This window comes from Pleurodeles waltl, chromosome 7, assembly GCF_031143425.1.
Source record: "Pleurodeles waltl isolate 20211129_DDA chromosome 7, aPleWal1.hap1.20221129, whole genome shotgun sequence".
Classification (NCBI taxonomy): Eukaryota; Metazoa; Chordata; class Amphibia; order Caudata; family Salamandridae; genus Pleurodeles; species Pleurodeles waltl.
This window is the reverse complement of record NC_090446.1, coordinates 1084926994-1084947701: the sequence shown is the minus strand read 5'-3', so window position 1 is coordinate 1084947701 and position 20708 is coordinate 1084926994. Positions and strand designations below refer to the sequence as shown.

At 44.1% G+C, this 20708-nt stretch overlaps 1 protein-coding gene across 1 annotated transcript in view; it reads right to left on the bottom strand.

Annotated features, from left to right (window-relative positions):
- Positions 1-20708, bottom strand: part of COX11 (cytochrome c oxidase copper chaperone COX11) — a 52258-nt gene that overhangs the window by 27053 nt on the left and 4497 nt on the right. The window contains exon 2 of the mRNA XM_069200028.1: positions 10312-10467. Within this exon, the coding sequence (XP_069056129.1) occupies positions 10312-10467 (156 nt within the window). The remainder of the gene's footprint in view (positions 1-10311; positions 10468-20708) is intronic.

Here is a 20708-nt window from a genome sequence, read left to right as displayed (position 1 = left end):
ACTTCGGAGGTATCCATTTGAAGTATAAAGGGCTTATCAAAATTAGGGAAGGTTAGTACATGACTAGTGGTTATGGCCTGTTTGAGCTGTTAGAATGCTTGTTGAACCCTGGCTGATGGATTTCTCTGACGGGAGTACCCTTTCTAGCTATCTCTGAATATTGAGAAATGAACCGCCTATAATATCCTAAAAATCCTAAAAGACCGTAATGTCTTTTTTTGTCTTGGGAAGGGGTGCATCTATGATAGTCCTAAATTTTTCTGCTTGGGGTTTTATAAGTCCTTCCCTTAAGACATATCGCAGATACCTCACTTTACCAAACCATGCTTTAGATTTTTTTTGTGTTGATGTGCAGATTGGCCTCTTGGAGAGCTGTTAAGACTTTTTGGAAATGTAACAGATCTTGCTCCTAAGAAGAACTACATATAATAATGCCATGCAGATATGCTGAGTAATATGCCTGATGAGGTTGAAGAACCTTATTCATAAGTCTCTGAAAGATTATGGGGGCTCTGTGTAATCCAAATGGGAGCACTGTAATTTCAAATAAACCGGAGGGTATAGAAAAAGTTTTCTCCTTGTTTTCTCTTCTAAGGGGTACTTGCCAATAACCTTTGGTAAGGTCAATGGTGGCAATATATTAAGCCTCCCCTAATTTCTCTATCAATTTATCCACTCTAGACAATGGGTATGTGTCAAACTTGGATATCTGATTTACTACAAGAAAGTCGATACAAAACCATATCGTACAATCCGGTTTGGGCACTAAGACGATAGGAGACTCCCACGTCTAGCATTTTTTATATTTCCTCCTGAATGGCCTCCCTTTGAGCTGCTGGTATTTGACACAGTTTTTGTTTTATCACAACCCCTAGAGGGGTAGGCGTTGCATGTTCCGTCATGTCGGTCTTTACTGGGTTATCTGAGAAAAAGTGAGAGAAGTTCTTTAACAGTGATTTGAACTCTTCCTTTTGGGGTTGAGACAATTCCTCATTAATTGGTAACATAGGTATGGTACTTGTGCTAGAGGTTGGAAGGTGTATCAGATGGTGCCCTTTGGTGGAGACCCCAACCATTTCTTAGGTAAATTAAATGGTAACTCTGGATTTTCCCATGTTCTAACTGTATACAATAGGTTACAGTGTCTATTTTGTCCTGTATTTGGTATGGTCCTTTCCGTTCCATTTTGAATTTGGCTGAGGAGGGTAGCAATACGAGTACCCAATTACATTTCTTACATTTTCTCCTTATCATACTATAGCTTTTACTTTTTCTGACTTTTCTTCCATTTGTTAGCTGCTAGTTCTCGATGTTTCCCCAGTCGGGTTTTGAAATGCTTGGTGTAATCAAGGAGGGATCCGGCTTCCTCCTCAGTATCCTCTTCCCACATTTCTTTGGTCATCTCTAGTAAACCCCTGGCCTTCTACCATTTAGAAGCTCAAAGAAGTAATAACCCAAGCTACTCTGCACCAGCCCCCTGTTGACAAAGAGGGCCAGTGGCATCAATTGGTCCCAACTCTGCCTTTCGGAAGGCAACATTTTCTAAAGGGATAGTTTCAGAGTACCATTATTCCTTTCTACTAGACCATCGGTTTTGGGATGGTAGACAGAGGTTTAATGTGCTCTAGATCAAGTGTTTTAAATACATGTTGCCTTAGTTTAGACACAAAGGAGGTCCCCTGATCAGTTATTATTTCTTTGGGGAATCCTACTTGGCTAAATGCCTCAATCAATAGAGGGGGAATACTGATAACCCTTCTTGGATTTTGGGAGAGGACCAATTAGATCCATACCAACACGCACAAAGGGTTTCCCTATAATCAGCAGGGGTTAGAGGGGAAATTGGGCTTGTCTATAGGGATCCTTCTTCTGGCAGATTTCACATTCCTTGCAATATTTTCTTATGGTTCAATCAATCAATCAAAACAAATTTATAGAGTGCGCTACTCACCCGTGAGGGTCTCAAGGCGCTTGTGGGGGGTGGGCTGAGGGAGGGGTTACTGTTCGAACAACCATGTCTTGAAGTTTTTTCTGAAGAGTAGGAGGTCTTTGGCTTTGCGGAGGTTGGTGGGGAGGGAGTACCAAGTTGCGGGGAGAGGTAAGAGAAGACCCTGCCTCCTGTGGTGGTTCGTTGGATGTGGGGGACTGTAGCTAGTGCGAGGTCGGCTGAACGGAGGTTGCGGGTGAGAGTGTGGAAGTTCACTCTTTCGTTGAGGTAGGTCGGGCCGGTGTTGTGGAGGGATTTGGTTGGATATGGTTGCATGAATCACTAGCCAGTAGTAATATTGTAGGACCGTTTGGGAGGTTTTTAGATTCCCGGTATGTCCTGCCATCAAATGGGAAAAAAACAATTTGGTTTCTAAATTCTCGGGGTACTAACAACTAGGGATCACTCCCACCCTCTCACACACGGTGCAACAGACACTTTTACTGTGAAGTGTCCCTCCCCCTATCTGGCCGCCTGCCAGGCTTTCTGTAAAGTGGCATCATTCAGTTGGGCATGCCGGAAGATCCTATCCATTACTCAAGGCTTGGGGAATAAAACAGTCTTCATAGCTTTGGGATCAATCTGTCATAACCTATCCTTGAATAAATCTAAGTACTCTGGATTGTCTGTACCAAGGATGATGTTTTCTGGGAGGTTCAGTAATACCCCTATTTTAATTGTTTTTTTCTTCCCTGTGAAAGTTGCCACGGTAAGCTGTGCCATAGGATATGCCTTTACATCCCCATATACACATCGTACATTCACAAGCTGGGCTGTGATTACTTGAGAGGGATGGACCAGGTCTTCTTTAACAACCGATTGGTGATTCATGAACAGACTTACATAAAAACAGGGGCCGAGCTCCTGGGTATAGGGAATCGAACATGGAACGTAATTGATCTTCATGGGCTCATCTCCATTCTTTTTTATTGGGCAAAACCTAGCGATGTGGCCTCACTCACTACACTCAAAGCATTGGAGCCCTCTAAATATAGTAGATTTGCTACAAGGGGGATGTTCTTTGTTCAGTCTGGTGTGCTTCTTTCCATTTTCTTTTCTGGTTTGGACCCTCCACTAGGAATACTTTTGTGACCTTTTTCGTTTTCACCTGGGAGGCTCTAGGGTTGCGCTCTTGTGAACATGGTTGCCATTTCCACCACTCAATGGTTAGATTGGTATGTTGACGTAACCATGTCTGCGTAGCAAAAGGGAGGGCTTCCAGATACTGGTCAATATATATTTTTTACTTAATTTCATCTTTACCGGTTTCTCTGGGCTTCAGCCGTTTAGCTGCAGCCATTTTCAGTTTGAAAAACATTATTTTGGGGTAATCGCCCTTTTTCTTATGGAACCCAACTATGTATGATTTAGAGTCCATTCCCAAATATTCTAGGATACTATCCTTTATTTCTTCATAAGGTGTGTTGCCATCGGTATTGGTGACTTAGTATGCAGCTTAGGCCTCTCTTGTAAGTAGGGGAGCAAGGAAGAAGGGCTGTTTGGACTGGGGCCATCCTAAAGCTTAAGCCGCCCTTTTGAAATTCAACAAAAAGGCATTGGGGTCCTCTCTCTCCTGGATTATATTTCTGTAGGGCCACCCCAGGACTCGTTCCTCAAGTTACTGATAGGCAGGAAGTTAATTGTAGCTGGTCTTCTGCCGTTTTATGCAAGCTGTCTACCTGTGCTTTCACTGACTTCCGAAACAAGTCTCTGTCTGCCTTGGTGGCAGACATCTGTCTCTCGGCCCATTCCAGCTTTCGTTGTCCTTGTATCAAATGTTACACCACAGCATACATTATGTCCTCAATGGAGAGTTGCCTGCATTCTCCGCCACATGTGACTGAAATGCAGAATCAAAACACGTTTAGGTTGTGGTGTTTGATATATCTTTTTGTTTATTCTGTTTTTCTCTTTTACTGAAAGTTGTGCTTTTTCTAATACATTAATTCTCTGCTTCTTTTAAAGGTCCTCGCTTCCTCAGGATCACCGTTCCTGGCCATGCCCCTTGAGACAAAGGGATGAAGTCAGGTAGGTTCCTTGACTTTATTTTACAGTAGGGTCCTCCACCCTACATGATATGTGCCTTTTCCTTTTGTTGAGCTACCACCAGCGTATTTGTCGGGTGAAGTGAGTCTAGAGAAGAAGTCCTTGCAATAGAGTTGGTGCTTCTACTTCAAGTGAAAAACATGCATTAAGTTGAATAACAGGCAATTGAAAAGAGGAGGCAGAAGGAATATTAGTAAGTAAGAGATAAGTTAGATGGAGGTAAATTATGATTTTGAGGTCTCCCCTCGGTTTTCTTTCCTAGCAGAGGTTAGTAACTGGTCTGCCACCCTCTTCCCACTCCCTCCCCTCTTTTGCTTTCACTACCCCGTCTCCCTCTCCAACCCCAGAGCCGGTCACTCACCTGGGTGAGCCTCATTCCTTCTGGGATGTGATGGCCGGGGTCTGAATGGTGTCCTTCAGAACTGGAATACGCATCTTCTTGGAGTCGCTCTGGCATGGTCTTCCCTCTTCTGCCTCTTCGCTCCAGAGAGGAGACCGCAGTCCCTACTGTCTGGCTGGGCAGGTATAACTCTTGGGTCTCTTTCCTTTGTATGTGCTCTTTCCCGTCAGGGAGTCTCCAGCGCCTCTCCTCCCGTTTCTGCTTTCTTCCGCATCTTCTTTTTTCAGCCAACCGAATATTGGAATGTGCATTGCCCATTTAAAGAGTCCGTGGTTTCTTTCTGATCTTTCCTGAGTCAGATCATGTGATCCATTTGGATTTTCACTGCACCCTTCATGACGCTCAGGCTTGAGGAAGTGTTCTCTTTCGTTGAGCGGTACTTGTTGTGAGTATTCCATCTGAAGGGACAAGGCAGGGTGTTAAAATATGTTTTTTTCTGTTTCCCCTATTCCTTCTGATAATCCATTAGGTTCCTTATTCATGATGAGGTCATCCAGGGATCCTGTTTCCTGACACCGTGGTAGCTGGGCCCACGAGCAGTTGCGCTTAACTTAGGAGACACGTGTGTAAAGCAATTAATACCAACAAAACAGTAAATGAGAAACACACAACACAATAAAAATCAAACACCAATTTATAAAAGAAAGATTTTTAACTTTAAAACTGCACCAAAACAACAAAAATGCAATGTAGGGAACTGGAGATATGATTTTTTAAAGATTAAATTTTTTTTTAAAGTGCTTTCTAGTGCTTATAAGCAAAATGGGCCATCTGGTTGCACCTGACTGGGTCAAAGTCATGTTTGAGGCCTACCACTATGTAGCCCAAGTCAGATACACCAAGCGGTAGGCCATGGTCAAAATTTTACCTTCCGACATAGTCTGTTTTTCAGATCTTTTTCTCCCGGCGTCGAGCAGGTTTCCTGTTTGACGATGGCATCTTGGCTCAGCACGATGCCTTGGTCAACTCCTGGAAGTCGCGTCAATGACAAAAAGCTCCATAGCTTCAGCTGTGCAAACCTGAAATTCAGGCTAGGTCGCAGTTTGACGTTGCAGGCTTGACTCTTGATGACAGATCCGTCCACTTATAAAGCTTTTTGACAACATTTTTTTAAAATAATTTAAATCATTCCAAACTTCTAGATCATCTTCCAGAAGATCCTTTTGGGGTCTTGAAGTGTCCACAACCACAATCCACACTTACAGAAGCACTGAGTTGCTCAGTGAGAGTTGGGGCTACAATTCCCACCAGGCTCCTTTTCAAATTCTTAAAAGTCCACTAGACGCTGGTCAGCTGGCCTCCTCTTGCAAGACTTGATGCAGGGGGCTCTTGGTAGCTCCAATTTACCTGGTGCTCACAGGAAGTCCACTCCTGAGTCTTTAGAATTAAGAAAAGGCCCTTTTGTGTGAAGTCCAGAGTGTACAGCAGGGAAGTACTTCTTATTTTGATTTCTTCCAACTTGGATCTGAGTTGTTGTGCAGCTCTTCCATATTTATCCAGGTTTCTGGACTGGTAAGCAAGGGGCACCCCTGACCAATGGAATGCAGGGCACCACCCTATGTGGTGAACATTTTCTGTAAAGTGGGGCACATTTTTGTTCCAGAAAGCACTGTTTCTCAAAACTTTAAGATGGAAATCTATCCTGGAGGTTCAGGTCTGCCTAAGCTCACCCACAGGTATGGCTAACTTTACCCTAGACCACCCACCCCATTCCGGCCCCTTTCCTAATCTAATTACAGGGGCATACGGCTGGGTGTGAAGAAAATGGGGGAGGCCTGATTTCTATCCCAACTGTCTTTCTCTCATTTAAAGACCTGTTTGGCCACCCAGCCGCCTTGCTGCTCTGGCATCTGCTGCAGCAGGCCTCCTCCCAGCAGACAGGTCCTTTGTCTCAGCCCAGGCCACTTCATACCTCATTACGGTAGCTTGGCTCAGCCTCTCAAAGGATGACCAATCAGGAAAGGCTACTGCCGGCTTTATTTTAGGTAACTTTAGGAAAGAGTGCTAAAACGCTTTCCCCGTCACAGTTATAATAAATCCAACACTGGCAAGTTGTTGGATTTACTCTATTAATTTGAAACCTTGAATAATATTTTTAGCTTACTTCTATCAAAAAGACTTTATTAATTTTATATAAAACCTACCCTGTTAGCTTATGAAGCTAATGCACTACAATCGGGAACATGAAATTGGCAGTTTGTCCCTCATCAGGGCTTATAAAACAATGTTTATAATGTCCCTGCTTATGCTTACATTGCACCCTACCTTTGGGGCACCTAGGGTAGACCTTATATGTCACTTATATGCAACAATAAGGTAGTTTAAGACTTCGGAAGTACTTTTAATTCCAAAGCTGAATTTGGGCATAATTTTATTTTAAAAGCAGCTAGCAAGCCCCTGGCTGCCTTTAAAATGGCATCAGACATCACAGCAGTGCACCCACAAGTGCCTTAACTCCACTGGGGTCCTTAAACTTGCATGCCCTACCAAATACTACGGACTTGCAAGTAGGATGTAAGAGACAATTATAATTATGCCTAACTACCATATACTTTTAGACAGAGCCCTGGGGTTGGTTAGCAGAGCCCAGGGACAGCCTGAATCAGTAACCAGCAGTATCAGCCATAACATTAGGGTGATCAGGGCCCAAAGGATGACTTTGACACACACAGATTCAGGATTTGCTTTGACTATCAACAAGGGGGGTCTCCGGTTTAGGTGTTCTATCACCAAACATGACTAGTCTAGCTCAAAAGTCATTCTTATGTGTAATGCATCAGCTAGTGATGCTATCAATGATGCCATAAAGGTCAGACATCGATTAAAGGTTTAATGAAGAAAGAAATCAGAATCTTGTATGTCCTGCCTTCTATGAGCCATGTACTTGTACCCAGAACATATTTTACTGCAATGAATGGGAATGACTAGAGTTTAAAACTCCTAGACACCTCATGAATTATTGTGAAAATGCTAATTATTTTTAACAGCAGGACACACTATCTACAATAATAGTATTTGCACAATAAAAGCGAAATACATAATTTGGATCACTTATTTTGCTGCAAATACAGCAATGTGTCTATCTGTAACATCATTTTGCCACCAGAAAAGTGGAAGAGAATTATTTAACCACCAACTTTTCCTGCTGACATTACAATGTTGACCATTATACTTTACAAGAAGGGAAGGGAAAATATGAATCCTCACCTTTCTTTTTCTTAGACACCGAAAGGTGCATTATGTAAGTAAGTAACGTTGCTTGTTTTACGGCACAGACTGAAATTGGGGGACGAACACAACATTGCTTTTAATTAAATACAATGTATTTTGATTTGAAAGAATATAACTTGCCCCTCTAGATTCGAATGTGTACCACTGAAGTAAACTGAGAACATGCACTATTTATATGTAACAACTGCTCAGGTAAACACTGCAGTCTTGCTCAGCTAAATGGGTGGTTTGAGCAAGTATGTAGCTAAAAACTTCCCTTTTATGAAAGAACATGCAACAATCTCTTGCAAAACAAATTGTCTGGTCTTGGCAAGTTGGTGTGAAGGTTTGTGTTTTTGTTAATTTTTTTGTTGCAAGCAAGTGCCACAAAATGATAATCATTGGCAAAGCCAATAGGTTTCGCATCTGCAAGATCTACTGCCTCTGACAATGTTTTTTAGACATGTTGCACAACACTGTGGGATGCTATGCAACATGACTGAAAGTAAAGAAAATAACAGTGGTATGAGACGGCCAGTACTGGCTTTATCACAGCTCTGTTTTTTTCTTTCCTTTCGTATCTGTAATCAAACACAGGGAAAAAGTATTCAGAGTACCCTTCTTTATTCTCATGTGGCGATCTCCTTGGAGTAAATTGCTTCTGCAGTGTAAAAGAAGCGAATGTAATATGGGCAATTTAATGATCCTGTAGTTCAACTGGATGTTGTAACCATCTAAACATACAATCATGGCTTGATAGCAAGTTCTAATGTTCATCAAAATAAAATGAAGTTTAAGACAGCAAATTATATCCTCTTAGAATTCAGGGCATGTGCATAAAAGGTGTAAAGCTGATTCTAGATGACAGCAGTCAAATCTGCAGCCAGGAATGAGATATTTCAGGTTCTCTACGTTGCATCCGTTTTCATTTTGATAAAATACTGTGGTCTGAGAAGGGTGATGAAATAATAAGACTATGAAAATGGTTTTGTCTTCAATAAAAGAGGCCCACGTTAATGAGGCCCCTCTATGTCATAGCAAATGACTAGTTTGGATGTTCTTGTGGTTCTGGGTCTACTGAGCGAGAAAGAATGAAAAATCACCCAGATTATCTTTTAAGCTTAAGTGTCAGTGCAGACTCTACAGTGTGGAATCGACCATACTGACAGAAATGTATAAGATGTTTTCAGGAAGAGAATTTGATGGCTTAATTCCCAGACTATTTCTTTAATATCAGTAACTTAAACATGGAAATCTGAAACCTAAGGTACAAAAGAGAACTAACCTCACATTTGATCTCAAAGCCTTGCATTCTTGGCTTGTCTTAAATTTGCTTAAAGTTACACATCAAACTCATTAATTCTCTATTCTGTTTTCGAATTATGTAGAAAAGAAGATGCAAGACTGCAGTGATCATGCCTTCTCAGTCAACTGCCCAGGCCCTGATGATCAGTAGCTGTGTCTGCTGAGCATTTTTGGTTACAGGAGGTAACCGAGTCCCATATTATATGATTGTTTTCATAAACATTTTTATTATTAGTATTTTATATTATAACAACCATGGAAGGACAGAGCAACATTGCACAATAGGTTTTTATCAAATGTTTTCGTTAGAAGCCCACCTCTATTGTTTCACAAGAAGCAAAACATTACAACTGGAAAAAGGACTCACAATTAAAAATTAATTTAATTCCATCCACATATCCCAAATATATTCATGTTTTCGTAGACAACCTTGCAGATTATATATTTGCTTCTCCAATATTCTATAATGGTCAAGCCCGCTCTGAATGTAGGCATACATCAGGCCTCGAATGCTCTCCTGTTTTGTGTGATACCTCTGTAAGGTATCAGAAGCCCCAGGTCAATAAAATACTTATTATATCCTGCTCACCTAGTAAATTTAGTAATGTGATGCATGTTTTCAGGCTAATGGCACGTCTTGTGACTGCAGATGTAGCCCTGGCCACCGAGTCCCAGTATCTCTGAACCAGTGAGCAATCCCTACCAAACGTAATATGTTTTCTTTCTCTTCTTGACACCTCTGACAAATAAAGGGGTGACGCCCTAACCACAAGCCATGGCTTTCTCTCATATAATATAGGAAATGCAAATATCTTAATTGTATCAGTCTATATTGTGATGATATTGCTATTTCCCTGGAGGCATTTAAAGTAATCTGCCAATCTTCAACATCGAGCATTCCTAGAGCTGACTCACATTTTTTCCAAGTGTTAGTAATGTATTTGATTTGCGTATGACCACAGTTAGTTCGACAGGTTTGTGAAACCTTCTTTTACAGTGTGGTGATATTCAATTTGTGTAACAAACGGACGAAGTTCAGGGATACATTCAAGTTGTTCAAGGTAGAGCACCAGCACATGGCAGAGCTGCAGATAGCAGACGAACTTGGTCTCCAGTAGACCACTGTGCCCATATCCCTTCATGTCAAACAATAACCTCGCTCTTTTAAAGAAATATGGTGCACTTAAATGTTGCATTTGTTTTCAATTTTGGGAAAACAGTCAGAAGTAACAAAGCAATTATTATTTGGTTTGTCAATTTCATTGGAAGCAGACCTTCAGCAAAAGAAAAAGAAGAACCACTCACAGAAAAGATTTTACATGTATTTGCATTAAATGAAACAGTAAATCATTCTGTAACTTACATATATTTCACCTTGCTGAGGCCTAAAATTCCACTGCAGGCTTGCGTGAACATCTGCGTTAAAAGTGACTTTAATTATCCGGTCTTTGACAGGTTCCATTGCTTCAATTTGGTCAGAACTGTGACCAGATACAGGTGTACCTCCGAGTCCAGTTGCCTAAACAAGAGAAGTATAGCATGAAGCTGCCATCCCATCCCATCTTTGTTAAGGAAATCATTTTGGTGCATCACATGTCCTTTTTAGGAGGCAGTGAAGGGGGTCTGGAACCTGGGGTTTATTGTGTGTAGTGTACGGCGTTTGACAATGATGCAGGATAGTATCATATTTCTATACATTCAATTTGATATTTCAATATGCTGATTTGTATAAAAGTTCAGTTTAAGAGAGGCAGTTGTAACTAAACTCTGCTTCAAGGGCAAGCAATACAATGCCAATTACACTTGCAATCAGTTTAGTTGTATGTAATGGTCTGGTTTTGATTCTAATTTTAGTCATGCGTTTTAAAACAGCAGAGAAATGTATGCTGGCAGTGGAATTTTCCTAAAAAAGATTACCATAGTTTAATCAACTAGGAGAGAGAAATTCGGTTCCAAATGTAAGGATCTCCGTGTCTCAATGCAAGCAGGACCAAGACCTGGTAGAGCTAGCATCAAACCTTCCCCAGTACTGATAATTGTAAATGTAACTGTAGTAAGGAATTGGGTGAAGGATCACCTAATGTTATCAAGTAGTCCCTTGGTGAATTTGTAACTTCATTAGGAATGCTTGCAAGGAGTATGCAGTGACTGAAAGGCTTTATATCAATAGTAGCATACCGTAAAATGCTATGTCACATCATAGTCTAACCTCAACTTCTATCACTAGAAGTGATGCAGAAGTGCCAGGAAGCGTCATAGTGAACAAAAGGCTTATCTCTGGTTTAGACTGTCAAATTTGCTCAGTGGTATCTGGATTTAAGAAACATTCAAGTAGTCTATTTTGAACTGTCAAACAGAAATGGGTTGGGGTAACTTAATTTATGACCAGAGGTAAGAGGAGTAGTATTATCATACATTTACTAGGATCACGAAAGTACAAAAAGGCTTACACAGAAACAAAACAGACATTGCTCATTTTACATTACACACTCCACATTCCATACTTCAAACAGATTCTTGATTGCTTTCCTTGTTTGCTGCAGGTAATAGAGGCGCATTCCCAAGGCCTTTTTCCAAGTTGTGCATCCCACAGATGACAGTGAGTCTTGACATGTAACACTGAGCATGTTTAGATTATTTAACCAATGTTCAGCAAACAATGTGAGGATATATATTGTCTAGGTCATCGGCAGACGTGCTGCTGCAAGGATCTCCACCATTTGGAGAGAAGCAGGTGGTTGCGTATAAACTCCGGTAGCACTTGTTATCTGTGTGAGATTTAAAGAACATGTGACATTGTAAAGTCTGAAATGGTACCATTATCCAAAACCGGCAATCAATCAATCAATCAATCAATCAATCAATGTATTTGTAGAGCGCACTACCCACCCCATAAGGGTCTCAAGGCGCTGAGGGGAGGGAGGTTTCTGCTACTGCTCGAATAGCCAGGTTTTGAGGCGCTTCCTGAAGGTCAGCAGGTCTTCGGTCTGTAGTAGGGGCAAAGGAAGGGTGTTCCAGGTCTTGGCAGCGAGGTGGGAGAAGGATCTGCCTCCGGTGGTCGTTCTTTGGATGTGGGGGACGGTGGCGAGAGCGAGGTTGGCTGAGCGGAGTTGGCGGGACGGGGCGTAGAAGGTGAGTCGTCTGTTGGGGTAGGCTGGAGCGGTGTTGTGGAGCACCTTGTCTGTGTGGGTGAGGAGCTTGAAGGTTATCTTTTTGTTGACGGGGAGCCAGTGTAGGTCTCTCAGATGGGGAGTGATATGGCTGTGGCGGGGGGCATCGAGAATCAGGCGCGCGGAGGCGTTTTGTATGCGTTGCAGTCATTTGAGGGGGTTGGCCGGGGTTCATGCGTAGAGGGCGTTTCTGTAGTCAAGTTTGCTGCTGGAGAGGGCCTGGGTGACTGTTCTTCTTGTATCTGTGGGGATCCATCTGTAGATCTTGCGGAGCATGCAGAGGGTGTTGAAGCAGGATGAGGAGACGGCGCTGACTTGCTTGGTCATGGCGAGTGTTGAGTCGAGGATGACACCCAGGTTGCGTGCATGGTCGGTGGGTGTCGGGCTGCTCCTAGAGCGGTCGGCCACCAGGAGTCGTCCCAGGCTGAGGGGTTGGCGCCGAGGATGAGGACCTCCGTCTTATCTGAGTTTAACTTCAGTTTGCTGTTCCTCATCCATTCGGCGACGTCCTTCATTCCTTCTTGGAGGTTGGATTTGGCGGTGAGGGGGACCTTGGTGAGGGAGAGGATCAGTTGGGTGTCGTCGGCGTAGGAGATGATGTTGAGGTGGTGTAGCCGGGAGACGTGGGCGAGCGGCCCATGTAGACATTGAATAATGTAGGGCTGAGTGATGATCCTTGGGGGACACCGCAGATGATCTTGGAGGCTTTGGATCAGAAAGGGGGAGGCAGACACTCTGGGTTCTGCCGGAGAGGAAGGAGGTGGTCCACTCCAGAGCTTTGTCCTGGATCCCTGCATTGTGCAGGAGTGTGCGTAGGGTGTGCTGGCAGACGGTGTTGAAGGGGGCAGAGAGGTCCGGGAGGATGAGGGCCGCAGTTTCGCCGTGGTCAAGCATGGCCCTGATGTCGTAGGTAGCGGCGATGAGGGCAGTTTCGGTACTGTGATTGCTGTGGAACCCTGACTGGGATGGGTCCAGGATGTTGTTTTCTTCGAGGTAGTGGGTCAGTGGTCTGTTGACGTTCTTCTCGCGGACCGTGGCTGGGAATGGGAGCAGGGTGATGGGACGGAAATTCTTGAGGTCTCTCGGGTCCGCCATGTATTTCTTGAGTAGGGGATTGATATCCACATGCTTCCAGCTCTCTGGGCAGTTCGCAGTCTTGAAGGAGATGTTGATGACTTTGCAGAGGTGGGGTACGATGGTGGCGCTTGCTTTGTTAAAGATGTGGTGCGGACATGGGTCTGACGGAGATCCAGAGTGGACAGTGCTTATGGTTTTGATTGTGTCGTCTTTGTTCACGTTGGCCCAGATGAGCAGGGGGTTGTAGTTGATGGTGGGTGGAGAGTCTGAGGAGTCAGAGGGGCAGTCTGGCTGTTGAAGCTGTCATGGATGTCTGTGATCTTGTGGTGGAAGAAGGTGGCGAGGGAGTTCCACAGGTCTTGTGATGGTGGGATGTCGTTTGTGCTGGAGCTGGGGTTGGACAGTTCCTTCACGATGTTGTGTGCGTTGTTGTCAAGGCGGTCTTTGAAGGGGGTTTTCTTGGCAGATCTGCTGAGGTGATGGTGTTTGCGGATGGCGCTCTTGAAGGCAGCATGGTTGTCCGGTGTCTGTTCAAGGAGCCACTTTCTCTCCAGTTTCTGGCAGGTTTGTTTGGAGGCTCGGAGGTCCAAGGTGAACCAGCTGGCTATCTTGTTGGTGCCTCTGTTGGAAGGTTTATTGAGTGGGGCGAGAGTGTTGGTGCAGTCGTCGATCCAGCACCAGAGGTTGCAGGCAGCGAGGTCGGGATTGGTGGGTTTGTGGGTTCTGTGGGTGGTTTTCGGGCGAGGCTGGTGTTCAGCTGGTCTTGGCTGACTTTGCTCCAGTTGCGGCAGGGGATCTGTTGGGTGCAGTGGTGCATGGTGGGTTTCCGGAAGGTGAAGTAGATGCAGCGGTGGTCAGTCCATGGGAGTTCGGTGGCGCGGCTGAAGGTGACGTGGGGGCTAGTGGATAAGACTGGGTCCAGTGTGTGGCCGACGGAGTGTGTTGGAGTAGTGCCAAGCTGTCTGAGTCCAAGGGTGGTGAGGTTGTCGATTAGGGTGGTAGAGTTGGGATCGTTGTTATTCTCCAGGTGAAAGTTCAGGTCACCGAGGAGGATGTAGGCGGCAGAGGCTAGGGCGTGCCTGCTGACGAGCTCGGCGATGGAGTCGCAGAACTGAGGCTGTGGTCCGGGGGGGGTCTGTAGATGAGAGTTCCTCTGAGGGTGGTGTTGGGGTTGGTGCGGATGTGGAAGTGCAGGTGTTCGGTGGTGCTGAGGGTGTCGTCCGTGCAGGTCGTGACCCTGATGGTGTTCTTGTAGACAATGGCGATCCCGCCTCCATTGGCGCGATCCCTGCAGGTGATCTTGTAGCCATCCGGAATGGCTTTGGCGATGTCTGGGGCCGAGGAGGCGTTCATCCAGTTCTCAGTCAGGAAGGCGACGTCCGGGGTGGAGGTGTCGAGCAGGTCCCAGAGTTCGACGGCGTGTTTGCGTGCGGAACGGGCGTTTAGTAGGATGCATCGGAGGTAGTTGCGGTCTGTCTCGGCTGGTGGTTTGGCGATTTGGAGGCTGGTGAAGCTTCAGTTCCGGCAGGTGAATGGTCCCTGGGTTTGGTCGTCCGGTGTTGAGTGCGAGGAGGGTGCTGGCGGTGTAGTGGCGTTGGTTGCCATGGCGGTTTTGGGGAACAGGGGTCCTGGCGCTGGACGCGGACGGGCTTGCCTTAGGCGCACCAGTGGCACACCGCTGCGCGCATCCGGTGCACGGCCGTGCAGCGGCTGCCCTATAAGGGGAGGTGGGAGGGGCAGCTGGGAGGTGGGAGTGGGTCAGCGAATGGGCGAGTGGGGGCGGGCCGAGGGACGCAGCGGCAGGAAAGGAAATTGAGGAAGAGGGAGGGGGGTGGGGACGCAGTGGCGGGGATAATGAGAAAAAAATAAAAGAGAGGAAGCCTGGAAAATGAAAGGAGGAAGCCTGGAGCAGCGGCAACCGGCACAAGGTGCAGGGAAGTGACCTGCCTAAAAGCAGGGTCAAGGGTCTCTCCCTTCACCACGCAGCGGCTGCCAGATGATGGGAGGAAGGGGTAGCTGGGAGTGGGTCAGCGATTGGGCGAGTGGGTGGTGGGGTCGCAGGACGCAGCGGCAAGAAAGGAAAACGAGGAGGAGGGAGGGGGCGGGCTGCAGGGACGGGGATAATGAGAAAAAAATTTAAAGAGAGGAAGCCTGGAAAATGAAAGGAGGAAGCCTGGGGCAGGGGCAAAGGGCTAAAGGTGCAGGGGAGCGACCTGCCTGAAAGCAGGGTCATGGGTCTCTCCCTTCACCACGCAGCAGCTGCCATATAAGGGGAGACGGGAGGGAGGGGCAGCTGGGAGATAGGTCGGGTCAGCAAGTGGGAGCTGGGGCTGCAGGGGCGCAGCGGAGGGAAAGGAAATCGAGGAAGAGGGAGGGGGGCAGGCGTGGGGCCGCAGGGATGGAAAATGAAAGGAGGAAGCCTGGAGCAGCGGCAACCGGCACAAGGTGCAGGGGAGCGACCTGCCTGAAATCAGGGTCAAGGGTCGCTCAAAGGCACAGTTATTTACACATAAAGTCATTACTATTTCTTGTTATCCAGTATTCTGAAAGTAAAGAACCATTCCCTGCTTTAGAGGTTTCATATATGGTGATCAAAACTCTATTGATGCCTTCATGTAGGGACAGTTGCAAGCATTTGAGCAGTTTCATTACTGTCACACAACAGCTTTGTTTAATTAAAATGACAGCAGGGGCCGATGGTGTCTAGATATACAATCGACATTTGGCTAGCAGAAACCAAGGATCATAGCATAGCAAAATTAAGGGATCCAGTGGCCCAGCAACGCCATTGCTATGTTGAGGGCTATCGCTGGTTGTTAAAACACCTTGTAGTTAGTTCAATATTTTTATGGTTGTCACTACTCGTTCCATGCTACAAGATATCCTTTGCCAATCCGTAAACCAGGAGCCATGACGAGTCTCAGCCAGAGTAATTGGCCTGCTGCTGGGAAAAATAAGTTATCCAGGTAGCAGCCCAGTGATGTTACAGTCCAGCTTGGGATCAGCAGCAAAAATAACAAGCATTTGCAATACAATGTTTCTCAAGTTTGCTCGAGTTAGAGCTGTTAATGTTGTACCTTCCTAACTGGACATTTCTTGCCACTTAAATTGAAAATAAAATGAAAAACAGTTGACATAAGTGAGCCAATTTAAAGAGCCATAGCCACCTTAAGCATGAGCGTGAAGGAGAGACATAAAAGGAAAAAGAAGCTCACTCGCAAACATATCAGCAATCGTGTAATTTTCCATGTAATACGGTCGAAGTCAAAAGCGGTAGCCAAACCACCCCAAAGAGGGACAAACGTAAGGCATTTACCAATGATAAAGGATTTTTGAAAGACAAGCCCACGAACAAGTGATAGTGATGGGCGTTCGGTGGACGTGGTTAATATTCCACAGGTATATTACAACAAGTCAGAGCACTTGCGCGCTCCACCTAGAAACCTCACACCATTGGGATTTATACAATGAGCTAAAAGAATATTAACTAAATATACATATATATACACTACACTATGTGCATTAAACTATGGGAACAAGATTAATAACCAGTGCAACATGTTTGTGTATCTGAGTAGTGAGGGTACATATAAAATAAAACAGCCCAGCAGTTTAACGTGTTAGGGAAAAAGTGATCAGTACAGCATGCTGCATATAACATGAAAGTTATTGTCAAAAACTCAGTGAATGCAAGACAGCAAATCCTCAATGAATGCAAGAAAGACCATAGGAGTCCAGGAAGGCGATTCCATAAAGTGCTGTCATCTGAACTAACAATGGAATTAATGTATCTAATATGGCGACTCTCTGATCACATGATGTTTCAAATGAGAAGAGTGGTGGGGTCAGACACTATACCTGGAAAAGGTGTTGTGGTCTAGCACAATGCATGCCCACTAGTGGAAAATACAGCTACTCTTTTGTGCAGGCACATGATTGATGACTTTGATAGACGTTTCAAGTGCCAGGATGCCATTCACTGTTAAACCTAACCATTTGCAAATGGTAGGCTAAGGCACCTGATATGTTCTTCAGACAGTCTCACAGTGCCAACTGGAAGTCCTGTCAGTGAAGATACAGTGAGCCTCATAGTGCTACATAATTTGCTTATGACAGCCCAGTTCAAAACATCTTAACTGCACTTCCTAGACTTCTCTTATGAATGTGCAAAAAAGACAGTGCCCTCTGAAAATAGGTTGAGGCGTGTCTCCCTTCTAGCACGTGGGGAGGACAGTGATTTTGGTAGAAATATTGGTGGAAGTGGACAAGCTTAATATGGTCTGGCTGAAAATGATGTGTAGAATGAATTAGCAATAAATTGTGTTACAATAAAAGTAATGCCATTTGTAGCAGAAGGAGGATAGTGCAACAATGGCACAATGAAGAAGTAAAATTAACATAAGTAAATACTTATTCCTGCTTGGGTGTGGTATTGGATTACTCTCTTAACTGGAAAAGTTACATATAGCAGTTAAAGGCTTTGAACCCTATCTGCATGTAGAAGCCTTTGAAATGTAACAACTCAAACATGCTAGAGGTCGGTGCCTTCTATATAGCTTTAGTAGGTAATATTATTTTTGGAATGCAGGTTAAGGACTCAAGGTGGTCCAAAGGACTTTAGAACATGAGGATAATCGGCTCTTACTCTCAGAGTAGAAGTCAACTCCCAAAGGGTGCATTAAGGAGAGAACTGGGGCGATAGGTTAAGGTGCAGTTCAAAATTCCTTACTCCTTGAATTGTAGCAGAAAATTCTGGCTTTGTCAAGAATAATAAAAAAATAACATACCACTACTCACTGCATCTTCAGAGAAAAGGCGACATTTACAAGTTATTACCATATAGCACTCAATCTGCTCATGTTTTCTAATGCAAGAACAGGCATTAAATATGTATGAAGTATCTGAAGTTTCTTTAAATGTCACTAATATGGTAGTTGGTGTTTACAGCTTGGGCATTCAAAGTCTTATTCTGGCGTGAGGGACCATACATCACTGCAAATGCACTTTAGGATCAACGTTGACATTCGGCATCTGCGCAATAAAATGTAATGCGTGACAGTTTCGATACGCCTCTATGCTGACTCACTGTTCAAAGGTTTCACTGGTGCAGTGTTGCAAATAGGTTATAGGCTGGGCTAAAAAGAGGTTGAACATGCACTAGAAAGTTAGGGTCAGTGAAGCGTAGGAAGGGCAGCACCAGCAAGCTAAGACGTAGACATACTAAGGAGGGGGTGGTAGAGCCTGGACTGTGCATACAGAGCAACGCAAACAGAGAATTATAATGAATGACTGTACAACAATGAAGGAGGAGTAACAAGTGGGTGGGGGTTATGCAAGCGCGTGGGAAGGTATCTCTGGAGTGTTCAGCATTTTGGAAGGATCAGTGCTAGATAGAAGTGGAATAAAACAAGAGTGTGTAGCGCTGGAAGAGAAGTGAAAGCAGAAGGCAGGCATTTCTACAACAGATGTGATCGGATCTTGTGCGGCGGGTTGGTAAGGGGTGACTGGACTCTGAAGACCAATGAGTGAGGGAGGTAGACAACATGGACTGGTAAGAGTGGCTGGACTAAGGGCCAGGGAGTCTGTAGGCCAGTTAGAGATAGAAGTGGTAGGTCTTAGTGGAGGTGGAGGTGTACAATCAGTAAATGAATTATATTACAAGATCAGAAGCTCATATTATGCAGTCTCTTTTCTTACCATTGATTATTCACAGCAGTTTAACACACTATAAAACCTACAATCAAGAAGGTCGAACCGGAAGTGACACAAGAAATGCAATCAATGCAAGGCTGTGAAATATTATAAAAGATCTGTTTGCCCATGGGATAGGATACTTCATAAATCTACGTGACCTGTAAAAAAAAAATAAAAAAAAATACACTTGTCCTTTGGGTCCATGTAGTGAGCTGGCAAACTATGGAAGCTGTCTCACTGAATCTGAGTGAAAATAAACTCTCTGATTTTGCATATTTTCCAATTATAGCAGGGTTGTATTCTAGCAATGCACTGATTTCTCCATCTTTATGCAAATCTGCATAGTGGAGTTGGAAGTATAGAGAAGTGGAAAGGTGAGTCTATGCACACTTTCAAATTTGCATAGTTAATGGTTTTCAGCACTCTTCTCTAATCTCTTACCTCAGTGACACATGGTGGTAATTTACTCTTACAAGGGCAGGAGTAAAACTTTTTCCAGGGTGGGGAAAAAAGGGCTATAAGGAAAGTGAACTTGCAAATGCCCAGTAGATTCTCGCATGAGCACACATACACATACATATTTGCTCATGTAAAAATGCAGTTCACAAAGGACTACCATTTCTAGGCTTACTTTTTTAACAACCTGTGAATTCATGAAAGTTGTGAACCTGCACTAATGCGACAACATATAACTTTTGTGACTTCCTATGAAATGGACGTCTTCACAAGCTCGAAGTTGTTCATTTATGCAATTTTATCCTAAGTTGAATCTAAATATCTCAGCCAGCCAAGATCAACTTCTCTTCACAGTGTCAGTTCTTCAACTGTCTTTTCTCTCAAACCCCCACATTCTTAAAATCCCCCACAACATAGCAATAAGTTGAGTGATCGCATGAGCAACATTGTGGCTTACATCACTACTCCCACATTCTAGATACCACACTTTCCTTATTAATTAGGGCCCTAATTACATTGGCAGTAGCCAAGGTATTTTGATTTTATTAAAGAATTATATTATTTTTCACTAAAGAAAACAAAGGTTAAATTGACTTTATAGTCAGGTGAGAATGTCAGTTTAAATGTAATATTTTAAACCAAACAAATATTGAAATTCATCAGTTATAGTTATTTCACTGTCAGTTATGTTGTCATCAATTATGTCATTTCAGGTGTCATCAGTAATGTTATCAATGATAAAATATGTGAGGTCATACGCAGTCCATGGTGAGGGCACAAGTTATAGGGCACAAGTAACTTAAAATAACTATTACTGGTGAAATTCTCCTGTGAGAGAAGAGATCCCATTGGCTCCCGTGAGATCACAGCAACCCAATTTTTTGTTTTGTTTTAAATGTGCCCCTCTTATAGCGTATGTCATAAAATGGTGGCTGCAACATTTCTCCTCAGGTTGTGGCCAATCAAAGCATAAGCAAAAGAGAACATCTTGGGTATTGAGAACAGGGTTCCAGCGAGAGTCCTGCAAACCCAACCATCAAGCTATACATAAACCCTGAACTTCCCAAAAACTACTGAAATTATTTACACCAGATCACAAAAAGCACGCTTTCTGGGTAAATATCTAGCTTTGTGCCAAAATGGGTGCAAGTCTGTCCGGATGTTTGGACTGTAGGGCTGTTTAAAAATCTCACTGGGAACTGCATAGGGAAACTGCATTTTCGGACCCTCTTTCCTTGGCTCCCGCTGGACGGATCATCCTGAACCTTTCAACAAGGAGCTGAGGTGGATAAAAGTTTTCTTTGGAAAGTTTTGTAGAGATTCATCAAACAGCACTAAACTTACTAGCAAACCAAAAAAATGC